At 41.1% G+C, this 15,240-nt stretch overlaps 1 protein-coding gene across 2 annotated transcripts in view; it reads right to left on the bottom strand.

Annotated features, from left to right (window-relative positions):
• Nucleotides 1-10,421, bottom strand: part of LOC149805501 (uncharacterized) — a 115,263-nt gene extending 104,842 nt beyond the window's left edge. For both annotated transcript variants that reach the window (XM_089950098.1, XM_089950099.1), the window contains exon 1: nucleotides 10,262-10,421. In XM_089950098.1, the coding sequence (XP_089806224.1) occupies nucleotides 10,262-10,319 (58 nt within the window). In that variant the 5' untranslated portion in view covers nucleotides 10,320-10,421. The remainder of the gene's footprint in view (nucleotides 1-10,261) is intronic.
• Nucleotides 10,422-15,240: the final 4,819 nt, after the last annotated feature.

The raw sequence follows: 15,240 nt of genomic DNA, 5'->3' as shown, positions 1-15,240 counted from the left end.
AATCAAGTTGTGATATTTGCAAACCAGTGTCGACGTTTTGATCACGACCCATATACGACAGCAATCGATGGTACACACGTGCGATATGGTTGTCGCCGTAATTAAGCTGTATATCCTCGGATGGTTCCTGTTGTCCGTTTATTCTCAGCGAAACATCCCTGACTCCTAATTGATCAAATATCATATGGCTGCGTTCTTGATTACCCAATCGTTCCCTATTCTGTAACGCAACAAATATATGACGCGGGGCTGAAACACCCTGTTTTGACGCCAGGTGCCATGTAAACGTATCGGCGACGTTATCCTCTTTAGCATCAGTTGTTACCGCTAGCCAACTCAACAACGATTTCCCTCCCTGTTCCATAAATGCTAACAATCGTGCTTCCGTGGTAACTGATGGAGTCAGCACCGGCATCCACAATGCTATTTTAGTTAAAACGACTTTACCGGCAGCGACGCCAGCAGCATGCCATATTGCATTGTTATCATCGCCCCTTCGCGTCAGCGCGATTGTATGCTTAGCCCCATAGATGACTTTTCTAACATTTCTGCAGAATCCAAATATGTGATGGAGTGGAATCGCGCATGAAAACTGTCGGCGTGGTCCTTGCAACATTCCTACTCGTGCTGCGAATCCTAGATTGTAATCATTGTTGGTGCTTTTTATAATATTGAAATTAGCGCCTGGTTTTGCTCTGCGATCTGGATTGGTTGCTTCAACCTGGTCAACTGCGGTATCTCCTTCCACCAGCACGTTGATGTACTGAAGATGGTCAGCGTTATTAGTGGTGTCCTTTGCGAACATTATAGATGGGCCCGCCGATCTTGTATAATCATCCGAGTATCTCGCCAACCCAATTATCGTCGTTGCAACATCAACCTCGCGTTCTATTGATTCAATTTCTCGCCCGTCAATAAGATATCTGGCGCTCTCAAATAACGCCATAATACCGTTGTTGACGAAGCCAACTCGAACACGATGGTCATCTGCGTATGGCGCATTATCGGCAGCATTTGTCACGAGTTCTCCCTCGATTTCGATAAACGCTTCACACGGCAAAAAATATTTACTGGTATCTTGGACTTGAAGTTCAATTCGCGATCGTAGGTCAGGTTGCGCTGCATAATAAGAATAATATTGATAATCACGGACAGAATCATCCCTGCGTACTGGGGCGTCCATATCAAACGCGGGATCAGCGGTACGCGCAAACATTCTATTATTTATCATGTTGATGTTTTCAATTGCGATTTTTTCGTCGTAAATTCTTTGAATTTAAACCACTCCCCGCTATCGCGTTCATGAGCGCGTTGGTTGCCGCATCGGCGGATGGCGAAGTCGTCGCCAACGACTCTAATTTTTCTTCCACGGCGTTATTTATTACTTTACTGACATTTGCAGGCATCACTGTCGTTGATGGCATTACCGGTGGTTTCTGTTTTTTTCTCCTGGATTTCACCAACGACATTAGTTTGTCTCGCGCGGCAGAAAGCGCCTTTCCGGCAACATCTCCAATGGCACTAATACCCTTATCACGAATAACATCAATAGCCTTCATTCCTAATTGTTTGGCTAACGGCGCTACTTTTGGAGCCATTCTTGTAAATAACCCCGCAATGGTGCTACCGAGACCATCTCCATAGTACGCGCGGTAAACAGGCAATCGCGAGTTTACCACGTAGACGAGTACTGGTTTATCATGGTTGTAGTGTATGATCATCCTTATTAAAAACACCAGTTTTCCAATTAATCATCCACGAGTTCGTCTATGAGCGTTCGATATGCATTAATGTCCATAATACCGCCTGCAAATAACCGCTTGCAAATATCAGCAGCCTCATTGATTATTTCCGTAGAGTTATTTCCGGCTCGTTTTCCTCCAATTAGTACTTCCAGCCGTGATATATCACTGAGAACACTATTAGGGCAGGTAACGCCGTAGGATTCTTTACCAACAGGGTATCCTTTTCCTTTTTTTGGTGTTCTACTCTTAACTTTCTCGAGGAATTTATCGTAATCGGATTTACTACGATGTGGTAATGCATCTTTATGTTTACTTGCTAAATACACTATTCTTGCCCAGTCCTTTAACGACTTTATATTTTTCTCGTAACCGCTATTGATATGCTTCTTATCTCGTATGCTCTTAGCAAAATTGTTGGCAGCAAAATTAATTAATTCTTCCCTGTTGCTGAAGCCTCTAATTTCATCTATTGTGCTCTTCTTGAGTACAATACGGGGTATATTTCCCTCTTTTTCTTCCGGTATTTCTTCTTCCGGTGTTTCTTCGGGTATTTCTTCTTCTGGTTCTTTCGCAGCAGCGCCTAGTTCTTCCTCGTCGGCCATTGTAACATAAGGTTCTTGTGGTTCGGTTATAGCGAGTGGTGGTGGCCTCCGTGTTGTAGCAGCCGCTATTTTTGCAGGAAGTGTTTCTAAAGACCTTTTTGTTTGTTCGGTCTGAGCCGCTATCTTTTCAAGCGCACCAAGAACGGGTACAGTTGCCGCCGTAACATCTTTGGTCGCCTTAGTTACCGGGGCAAAGAGTTGTTCGCTTCCAACAGTAAAATCGGTTTGTAGTTGCTGCCGCGTTTGAAGTTGTTCTCGGACCCTGTCTCGTAACGGTATGAACTTTTTAAGCGCCGCTAGCCGCTCTCTGGCTAGCCGAGTAGTAAGTGATTCGCCTACCATTATTGCAATTGCGAAGCAATTTCTAATTTCTCGCCGGAGTTTTCGTCTATAATCCTTCTAATGTTTTTGATCTTACTAGAAATCTCCCGGCGTCGTTCATAAACACGTCCGAGTTTTTTTCGTATTATTTCAACGGCAGTAAATAGTCCAATGAATGCATTTGCGTCATTGTGGTACAGGTTCTCATTAATCGTATGTTGTAATCGTTTTATAAAAAAATACTCGCGAGCCAGGGTAAAACGCCCCCGTTTCGACTGTTCGTTAATAATCTCATAATCGGATAATATTTTTTCACTGTCGAGACCATCAGATAATTCAATTCCTTGATTTTTTAATTTTGAAATCTCAGTTAATATATTATTGATGTCTTCGATATTCATTATTCTTATAAAACATCTTGTTTTTAAATAAAAAAAAATGAAAACCCCGTGTATCAATTCCGAGGTGTTCATACTTTGTTTTCTTCCGGAACGGACAATTTATTGTCAGCGCCGGTGGCCTTGTCAGCGCCATAGGCGCCGGTGACTTCGTCACTCGCTGATATTTACATATGAAAATCGAATTCTGTGTCCGGTCCTTTTTGAGATCGCTGTTTGATATACTCGTTCTGCAACAAATCGTACTGAGGCCCTACAAATGTCGAAATATTTTCCTGCCGCATGCATGGAGTGAAATGTTTTTTCCTCGTGCGTTGATGTATTAAACGATTTGACACCTCTTGCTTGATTTGAACACTTACCAGTTTGGCCTTTTTTAATATTTTCGCTCTGAGAGATAGCTTGCAGATTACACAGTCTGTTATCTTGACAATTAGAATTAATGTGATCAATAACGAGGCCATCTTTGATCAATCCGTTAAACGCTTCATATACCACCCTGTGAACAAAATACGTCTTCTTTCCAGCACTAAATTGCAAATACCCCCGATTATTCACGGTACCAACCGGCTTCTTCAGTTTGCGGTTTCTAACAATGCCGTCGCGAGATGCCTCGTAACTGACGAGCACAGGATGCGGCTGAAATTCTTGGTCCATTTGTATAATAATACTACTTGTCTAATTTATTATTTGGTTTAATTATGAATCTTTCAACGTAGTCTTGGGGGGTTTTGATGACGAAGTCTGCGGTAGGGTCAATGACGGCGTTTTTTATTCGTTTATCGTAATAACGCTTTAACTCTCTGTATCGCTTTCCGCCACAATTAATACATAACTGTGATTTTCCTCTTACACCGACGTGGCAAACCAAGCACGGGAGAGGGCCAAGAGAACCATTACGAACGCTTTGTAAATGATACCCGCAGAATTCACCTCTACATGATTTATTGCACGGGGTTGTCGACCCAATCATCAACCATTTGCAGTGATTCATTATACTATATTCTTTCATTTAAATACTTGTTTTAATTATATGGATGAGTTTGAGAGATTAGCAGTAATTAAGCCCTGGAAAAATATTAAGTTCAATCTCGATAGAGTCCTCAAGGACACACCAAAAGCGTTAATAAACGATAAAACCCTGTTGAATAAAATACGCGATTGTATCAATGAATTCAAGCGTGATGGCGCATCTCACAGTTGGTCAACATTTCGAATTGATGGCATTGTTGATGCTACCATGAACGACAACCGCGCAGCAACGATAATATCACAACTTGACGGTAAAAGATATTTCTTCAGAGTAAAATTCATTGTCCGGGTGAAATCAGGCGATTGGATCATACGTGATAAATTTGAACCGGTTCTCAGCGACAAGAAAACAGTCATTGTCAGCCGCGACTCCAAGCCGGGGTTGTTAACCGGAATTGACAAACCATACTATGAACGAGCGTATCCTGAAACAGCAGTTGTTTATGGAATATACCCGTTAAATAAGAAACCTGATATCGGAAAACTGAAACCGATGAAACAGTCAACTGGGATAAATTGTGTAGCAGAACGAATAATAGAGCATTTTACAAATGCGTGTCGAGGAAACAAATTGACTGATTTACGTCGTAGCAAAATCAACCAGTGGGAACTAACCGTAAAAGAGCGTGGAGCGACCATCAGCGACATAGCGAGATTAGAAACATCGCTGAGATTTCCAATAACCGTTACAACGATAACCGGTGAAGTATTATACGAATCGAAGTATAAATCGAATGGAGCCCCAATCAAAATTATTGATCATAACGAACACGCATGGACGCCCGTGATCACAATATTTCCACGGGATAGAACAGTAAAGTATATCCCCGAAGAATTCCTGGGAGAACAATTCTCCAAGGACGGTTTTCTCGCGGAGAGGAAACTATTTGATGCTATTACCTACTTGTGTAAAAACGACCCTGTATCAGTGTGGTTACTTCGCAGCGCTGAAAACGATGCGGATACCTTTGATCAGTTTGTAAGACCAAACGGTGAATTATATCGCACTGAAGCATTTCACAACAGGATGAAAAAAACCGCCATAGAATTTGAGGAGCATGATGAACAACTGCTAACAAATTGTTTTACGATTCCATCGGTTGTAGCTCATGTTGCAGCAAGGAAAAATGCGTGGAGACCAACGCGCAGAGAATTTCTACCGGATGTACAATCCAGTTGTTTGGAATACTATCACGGTGGACTATGGAACACTGAATACAACCGCGACGCTATGATCTCGGTTGATATGGTTGCCTGTTATCCAGCGAGTTTTCTCGGGTATGGATCCGCCGCTGAGTATTTCAAACGATTTGGACACCCCAGACATGAAATGACTCGTGTTGCTATTAATGGACCACTGCCTGATTTTGATTTAACGGGATTCGCTCGCATAGTATCATTTGAATTCGCGGCAGGACTCCATCGCTGTTGCTATATTTGGATCGGTAGACACATAGCTGAAAAGAAGTGGTTGCCAATAGCGCTGCTACGGTATATGATTGATTGTAGCATGCTAGTTTCGTTGATTGTCAGTGACGCGATTATATCATACCGGGCGCAGACTGAAGTCTGGTTACCAGAACCAGAGCGTCTAGATAGCATAATTGATGAATCCAGAAAACACATTGATGCCGACGAGGAATATATCATCGAATGGTCCAGGAGGATATTCAACCAACGAAACCACGAGGCAAAAGATCTCGGTAGAAGAATAATTGGTAAGTTTACACAAGGTGGAAAAAACTGCGATTACAAACGATATTGCTCACGGCTGATTATAGATGACGCAGAATATGATTTCGTAATCAAGGACGCAGTGGCGAAAAATAGATACGTGAACTGCAAAACAGCTTTCTTGTCCAATGGAACAAAGTTGGGTACAGTTGTTTCCTACAGCGATGGAGACAGCCCCGCGTATCCACATTTGAGGGCGTCTATGCTGGGTTATGCCGCTATCAATTTATTCTCGATGATAAATAGATTTCCCGATACCGCGGTTAGAGTAGCCGTTGATTCATTTTATATTGACGTAAAGTATAAGAAAAACGTAACCGAGTTTACTAGTCCGGACGAGAGTTGGGGTACATGGAGAATTAAAGAAGAAATACGACGCGATTATTCCCCGTCAGCAAATGTCATCGTTGAGAACAATTACCTACGCGGTAATAATTTATCAGAATGGTCTAATGCACCATCGTGTTCTGATCCAATTTGTAGACACAAGACGGTTTATTTAAGCGGCTGTGGCGGGTCGGGAAAGACGACTCGGGCAATTGAATTATTTCGAACGCGGGCAAGTATAATCGTGCTTACACCGACCCATAGACTAGCGCGAGAGATAAAACAACGAAATGTTGACGCCGTTACTTATCACAGCTTTTTTCGATACAGCGGCGGTGAGTGGACTCCTGATCGAATGGGGGAAAAATTTATTCCCGACATTATCATCTGGGATGAGATATGTACTGTTTCGTTAGATACTTTACAAATGTTTCTTGAGTGGTTGCTGCGCGCGAATACAGCGGTGATCATGTGTGGCGACCATGGCCAACCACCACCATTTGTCGGCGAGGGTCCACATGATTGGTTAAGGGGTTTTGTGGACTATTATGAAGAAACCGATACTGATTACCGAGCACTTGATGAACAACTGCGCGAGGTTAAAAAATTAATCAGATTACAGCCGGATAGAATTCAGTGTGAAATAATCCGCGAGGTGATTCCGGAAACGCCGTTAAATGAATTCTGGGAAACATGGAGACCAAACGATTTGATTGTAGCGAGTAGAAAGATAGTCAGAGACACACTTCAGCGGAGGTTGTTTACTTTGCATAAGGAAAAGTTTCCAACGCGTCCAGTGCCGTTATGTTATAGACCCGCGGACACACGGCGGCAGAACATTGAAGTTGAAATCCCGGGCCGGACAGAAAAACAAATTCTCGTGCTGAATGATATTGTGCTCGTTGATATCAGCGTCGTTGAGGACGCGCTACGTGCTGATAAATCCCCGTGGACGCTAGGATACGCAACAACAATACATTCCTCGCAGGGACTAACCATCACGGACACAATTGTTTGGATGGTTGATAATCGCATCGAATGGTCAAATCTAGTCTATCTTGCAGTGTCCCGAGTACGGAGAATAAATCAGCTTCGAAGAATTGTTATTGACGAAGCCGGTGACGGAGTCACTGACGGAGTCACCAACGACAACGACATTATCGATGCAAGCGTCATTGATAGAAAACTCTCGGGTTACCGCCAACAGGATAAAAAAAAACAGCGGCGTTTTGATATTGATGCCGAATTAATAATCTCGCTACGACAACAACAGAATAATCACTGCGCGAGTTGCAATTGTATAATGAGTTGGCGTTATTCGGATAAAGACACTCGCCAATTTACCGTGGATAGGATCGATAACAGTCTCGGTCATGTCAAAAACAATGTGAGGTTGACCTGTCTTGAGTGTAATAGACGCAACGGCGCTAGTTAAGACCACGCGGGGGTAATTGAGTATCGTTAGGTATCACTTGTAGTTGCTCGCGTGTAAATCCGCGCTGAGGAGCAGTTGAATCCAGTCTATAGATCGGTGGTCTACCAGTTGATCGTGTTATCGTTGATATGTTATGTGTGGTAACACTCCAAATAGGATCAGTAGCTCTTTTTTTACCGCCTTCAAGCTCTCCTGGTTCATATAGATATCTAACAGTGACATTGCCGAGAATCGGCTTGGAAACGCTATTTATTTTTGATTTTCCGGGTATATACTCGTATTTAATCGCGTCGCTGGGCTTAATGTTGATTGCTCGGGTAATCTCGTTATTTAACGCTGCAATTACACCTGGCAACCTTTTAACCCATTCACGAGATCGTTTTTCTTGGATAAATTCCTTCGCGTATTGATATCCAAATAACCGTTCAGCGAGAGTCCGATTGAATCGTTCAACAATTGCCTGATCACGATGTAGCGCAGTATGACCTCGTCGTATCGCGACGCTATGATGTTTCAGCGTTGATAAAACAGCACCGCGAAATTCACTACCGGGATCAACTTGTAATAGATTTGGCCAGCGCAGAGGGCCTCTTCGATAAATTCTTTCAAACGCAGCGGCTACTTCAGTTGCCGACTTTGTTTTTAACGGCTCCGCTTGTTTGTATCGACTCGCAACATCAACTACGGTTAGCGCGTATTTGTAACCGTTGTCATGCGGCAGAAATAGTATATCAGCCTGATGAACTTCATTAGGTACGCTGACATCAAAGCGCGAGAAGTTGATTTGTTTAGGCGGTGGTAGATAGATTTGCCATATAGCCTGTTTGGATAACCAATTAACCGCAGTGGTCCTTGTTACCTTTGCAGCGCTTGCAAGCTTACCAATTGCGGCCTTCCCCTTCCAGTATCCTCTCGGAGAATAATAGATGGATTCCATGTTGTTATTATAAACGCTAGCGTTTTCAATTACCAGCACCAGAAGCTCCGCTTCCAATCATTAATTTACCTTTCATAGCCGATTTTACCAACCATGAGGCCAATTTTTCTTTGACGGATTTATCAGGAATAGCATTTAACGCGTGAATTAATTTTACGTCCGCGATATGACGCTGTTGCAGATCGCTACTTTTGTAAGCAACATCATGAGCATGACACGCCTTATCGATAGCGTTTATTGGATACTCACCGGGTTTGGGCTGATTTTGATCATCGAGTCTAATATCTAATCGTGTTCCGGGGCCACAGTAGTTATATCCTGGGAGGTGTTTTTCTCCTGGATACTTTGCCCACGGTGTTCCGGGGAGTTTTGCCAATTTGGCTGCGATGTCACCTCCTCGCTTTTTTTTAAAACATCTCCGGGTCTAATAGAAATAAATCTAAATTTCTTTGTACCGCATTGTACACACTTACCAGTAAGCGCCGATCTGTTATTTCTTGTCGTAACGGTTGTCATATCATTTGTGCCAGTACGCACTCTACACTTCACACAATATAGATCCATAATTTATGTATAGAGATATGAATATAATTGATTTTTCGGCGACTAAAACAAGAGAACCAGTTAAGCATGTTGCAGCGTTACCAAACTCGATCCGGATGATTATCATCGGACCATCTGGATCCGGCAAGACGCAATTGTTACTCAATTTAATAATGAGATGGATGAAGTGGGATAAGTTGTATTTGGTTGCTCCTAGCGTAGATGATCAACGATGCTACGAGGTGTTGAAAGATTTCAACGAGAATGCATCAGCGATCGCTAAAAAAAATGTCATCGAGTTCATTACAGATATCAATGATGCACCGGGTATTGATGATATTGATGGCGACGTTAACAATCTAGTCGTGTACGATGATGTTATGTTAGACAATCAAAAAAACCCAGCTAGAATATTTTCCAGAGGCAGGCATAAAAACACCGACGTGATATATGTCACTCAACGATACACTCAGATTCCAAAAGTAATTAGAGACAACTGTAATATTCTTGCTGTATTCAACGGCGTTGATACACACACGCTACGAAATATTTGGCAGACATGGTGCGGCGGTGACATGGACTTTAATGGTTTTCGAAACTTTTTTAGTCATGCTCAGTCGACCCCACATGGATTCGTAACGATAAATTTACATGATCCTCGGACACGATATCGTATTGGACTTGACCAAATATTCGGTTAGTTGTAAATAATTTTCATTGTAAATAACCACTTAGCAGCAGAGGGGGCGATGACATCGACGCGGTCGTCGATGTGCTTACCGGACGCTGACGACGCTGGGGATCGGCGCGCAGAAGATGTTAATTAAACCAAATGACGACGCGTCGACCCCCCAACGACGTCGTCGTTTTTTTTTTACCAGCGCTGACTACACCGGATCCGCTGAGTGCAGAAAGTAATAATTAAGCAAAATAACGATTGGACAAAATGTCGGATTCGCCCCCTCTGCTGCTGCCCCAGTGCTAGACATCACTATAAACTGTCGCACTGCAGACATCGTAGCGATATGACTCAAATATTGTTAAAGCTACGTTAAAAATCCAAATCACACACACCGAGTTGGATAAAAATCACCATGAGAGTAAAAGAAATGTGATCAAAGATAATATTGTATGCCGTTCACGTGTTAGTGAAATATAATCAGATATTTAAAATAGTTGTAACTCACCTTGTGAGATAAGGACGCACACCGCGATGCTGCACACTAATGTTGTACGGATGCACATTCTGCCACCTATCAGCCTATATCCTGGTTCAACGAATCAGAACACGGTGTTTTCTGCAATCTGCTGGTTGTTGATGCTGAAACTCGGCCTTCCAGCATTCAAATGTTCAAACTTGTGCTGCCACGCACGTTTCATACTGCTAACTTCACTATACCGTATCAATCGATCTGTAAGTCCCATTTTCAACGCAATTAAAAGCAAATCTTGTGCACGCGTTTCTTTAATATATTAATAATGCCAGTTGGGTGTAATTTTAAGCGTATCGGTTGGTAGAATGTTGAAAGGACCTAAGAGATAAAAGCACGAAGGAATTAACACTTTACAAAATTACGCATAGACGCATAAAGCCGATAAGATTTTCGTGCATACAAATCATATCCGTAACTTCTTGCTGGAACGGCTAATAGAAAAATTAATAATGTAACAAAACACGAGTTGTCATGGCATCAAATAAAAAAGCATTCAGTCATTATCTTGCTTCAATTCCGAGTCGCATCCACCTATTTTTCCCCATGTCTTACACGAGCATCTCCACAGGGAAGGAAAGGATATTAGTCTTCGTATGGACATGCCAAGCTTCAGTTTGGATGACAAACTAAAAGAATCCTCTGTCTCTTTCCAGGAAGATTGCTTCGGAAAATTGTTTTGATTTTCCGACAACTGTATAATTCAAGAACACTTTTGCCGCGTTTTTAAAATTAAATGGGCCGGGCACGGAGAGAGTGTACGTAGACTAGCACAGGGGTATCATGCCGTAGACACGTAGCATCATGCCCCCCCCCCCCCCACCAGTCTCATTATCCTGTTACCAGGCCGAGCAGCCATAACACTAACCTCCTAATGCAGCTACTAGTACCATTTTTTAAAATATAACTTTGTTATGACTAGGCCGGAGTTCGAACCCGCGACCTCCCGCATCCGAGGCGGACGCTCTAATCACTTAGGCCATCGGAACGGTCTAACGGAGAGAGAGGGAGAGAGAGAGAGAGAGAGAGGTGATTGAATGAATAACATGTAAAAGTTTCCTAAGAAGATGGACTGATTACTTAAATAAACTTTAAATTTTGAACTTCAATTCTCATATAACTTAAAATGTGGATATGAGTCACCAACGTTATGTTTGTTTATACTGTAAGTACTATTTAGTTCTAAGCAATATATGTTTAACATACATGATTCAGGAATAAACGATTTATCTTCATTTTAAGAACAGATATAACCCTCATCAAGATATCCAATTTGTTAAACAATGACTGGCAATGGTCTCAAAATCCCACATGACTTCTATAGAGAGATGCTTAAGCCTAACATTATTAATATGTTTGGGTTCTACTCAGTATTGGGCTCACTATTTTTTAAGAAGTATACGGTAAAAGAGACAATCGATTAACTGACATGACAAACACACTCTTTATGTCTACAACTGCCTTGAGTGAGGGCTCTGACGGTTTATCGAGAATGCCAAGAAAGGAAGTGAAACGTTCCTGATAATACATATATATGTATCATGCAATAATTTAGTACCGTAGAACTGTTATGAAGTTTGTTAAGGAACAACAAAACTAAGAAAGCGAAGAGACTGTAACACAACAACAAAAGCCCCAATGTTTTTCTATAACGATTTCTAAGACTTGTAAATTGAATCTAAAATCGTTCGCGACAAATGTGTGATCCTTCCGGTACTCCAGAGTCCTCAGGTAACTATCAACCGCCATCTTTAAAAAAGTTTAAAAAATTTGGTGTATTTCTGAATCCATCTTACATCATGCTGATGTGGATCTTCCATCCAATCACTACAATTTATGTCAATCTGATTATAATCGGATCTCTACTGTCCTGGGTCAAGATCTGACAGCGACAGCTTAGGGGTCATGTTCTGGTGATCTTTGAGTTAGCCAATGGAAATGCAGCTTTAAGAAATTTGACAGTGAATCATATATATAGGCATACACTGGTGCTCCTCGCATATACTACTCAGTCTCCCAAACGCGAAGATATAAGACTTCATCTGATTGACTGTTAAAATTAGCGAATATGGCACAAGAACATGGCACCTACGCGGTCGATGTCAGATCTTCTCGTATGACAGTGGTGATTTGATTTTAATCCGATTGCAGCTTATGGAGAAGTTTCCAGATTATCTAGTAAGGCAATGACGTTACTGTAATGCCAGAGGTTCTATTAACTAACCAATCGTATGACAATGATTGTTTCAGTTACCTGCCCTTGATAACGGCTTGCCAATCCAGTCCGGTACCATGCAATATAAGATGAAAGAGAATGTCATACTTTTCAATGTACTTATTTATTCCTATATATAGATTCATACAAATCAAACTGGTTTAGATATCAAATTTCCATGAAAAATATTTCATTTAAAAAGTTAAAAAGTTCATAATCAACTGATGTGTTCAAGCACCACCTGTGGTGTCATGAACTGGTTATGTGCGCCTTTGGGAACGCCTTTTCAAAAAGGAGTTCAAAGTTCCCATGGAGAACGAGAACATCGAAGATAGTGCGAGTTCATGTTTGTTTCACATTTGATTGCAAGAAAATTCTATTCTACCAACCTATCATCACACCGGAAATCCGATAATGTACATACCACCGAGACAAACATATATATTATATTCATGGGGTTACATCATTTGTCTTTGTGTTGGTAGTATTCTCAATTTTGATCACCGTATATACTTACTTATAAGTAGAGTTAAGTAGCAAACAACAACGCCGGCAGATCAGGGTCTATATTGTTTGTACTAATGATTAATACAAACTGCACAGACCCAGATCTGCCGGCGCATTATGCGACGGAAGATCTGTGTCTCTCCAGTTCGAAGTTGGATGTGAGTTATCAGCAAGTATATGCGGTATATTCTCAGCCATTGTTTTTCTAGAGAGGATAGAGAAATCAATAATTCATTTCATTCCATCACACCAATGACTTGACTTACTTGCAAACACTTCCTGCGTGTATAGGATCATAACGTCATTTAAAATGTCTTATACTATGTCATGGCGTCATGACACCGCCACGTGACAACCCGACATAAGGCAACCCAACACAGAGTCATAAATGAAACATTTTTCATGGAAATTTGATATCTAAACCAGCTTCATGTGTCATTTTGGAGAAATTGATTACGCATTCCTTCGAAATGGAGTTTATTCACTTTATTTCGCGCTGTGTCCATAAAAATTCTGTTGAAGATTATTGTATAAAGTCCTTGAAAATTGCTTAACAGCAAATTCGGTAAAAACGTACTTTGATAATTTTAGGCACAGTCAAGCAAGCAGGGTATATTGTTTAAACCGGTTTTGTCCCGCGCTATGATGTAAGACGGAACGCGTCTTGGTTGGGAAAAATGTTGTAGTACAAACATAAACAGAGACGCGACAATGTCCTCATTTATAAACAAATGACACCTGTAGCTGCAAAAAGTGACTGTGAGCGCGTACATGAGGTATGTGAATTTTTTTATAGTTAAACTGGCCGCCAAGCAGCAGACCACTTGCTGGAAAGTCCATTTCTGAAAAATAAAGCTTCTTACGAAAAATGAAAATAAAAGGTCAATAACATTAAACCGAAGCCTCTAACTAAAACAGAGTTTCTCTAACTGGGTTAGTTTATTTTGTTACTTTATCTTTGTCGTTCGTGTTTTTCAAAATTTACCCACCGTGACACTTATTTGTGGTCGTACCCTCTTGGCTGCTATAAATGTGTGAGTAATTAAATCATTATTATATCAGTCTCTCAACCAAAGATTCTATCTAGACCTAAAGATCTGCAACAGCGACATCTTGCAGACGTGAAGTTAATTCATTCGTTAAATTCCATAAAAACTAAATCTTTCAGAGAATCATCAGCTAATTGGTAAGATCTGCGATGAAAGGTAGACTAGTATTAGGAGCCGGTAATTAATCAACCGATAATTATAAAATAATAGAATCGATTTTGTATAGCCCAAGAGGATATTGGATGGATAGCGTTTGATGCAGCAAACGGTACACGTTCTGCTGCTGCAAATTCGTTAGCACTACATGCAATACGGCAAATTAATCTACCACCACCTAAAAAATTCAGGGTGCACATTTTGATTTCAGCACTTCTAATGAAGTTCTTCAAGCAGATATTTTGATTTTACCACACGATAATATTAAAATTGGTAGACGTCAATCACGTACAAATACGCGTTGACTGTCATTGACGTTGCAAGTAGATACAAGGAAGTATAGCCGTTATCAACTAAAACAGCAGCTTAAGTTGTATCTGCTTCTGAACGAATTTATCAACAAGGACCCTTGCGATTGCCACAGTTGCTACAGGTTGATCCTTGTAAGGAATCTCTTGGTGTAGTATCATCTTTGATGAAAAAAGCGTAACGTCAAAATCAGACGAGGGTATACTGCAATTCATCGAGATCAAGCAATTATTGAATGATTTAATCGAACACTTGCTGAGCGGTTATCTGGATATCAACATGCAAAGGAAATAATTCGGAAAGATATGAGATCTTGCGAATGGGTTGCAAGATCACCAAGTGTGATAGCTGCGTTAAATAATAAGATTACTAGTGCGATTTCTATGAAACCCATTAATGCGATTACAAAAAACAAACAAACATACCAATACAACGACATGAGTTTTCAAAACAACCAGTACCAGGTAATGTTACTGTAAGATATTTATATGAACCTGGTGAACTTGAAGGTGGTAAAATAGAGAGACTGATCCTATTTGGAGTATTACGACACATACAATTTCTAACGTGGTAAGATCCACGGGTAGACCTGCAATCTACAGATTAGATTCAACTGCTCCTCAACGTGGATTTGTACGCGAGCAATTACAAGTAATTCCAGAAGACACAAAATTACCACCGCATTCACTTTTGTGGACTAGTACGCCGACGACAATTAT

The sequence above is a fragment of the Sinohyriopsis cumingii genome, chromosome 2 (assembly GCF_028554795.1).
Source record: "Sinohyriopsis cumingii isolate HCF-2022 chromosome 2, ASM2855479v2, whole genome shotgun sequence".
Classification (NCBI taxonomy): Eukaryota; Metazoa; Mollusca; class Bivalvia; order Unionida; family Unionidae; genus Sinohyriopsis; species Sinohyriopsis cumingii.
The sequence above is the reverse complement of the archived record's forward strand: the minus strand, read 5'-3'. Positions and strand labels throughout refer to the sequence as shown.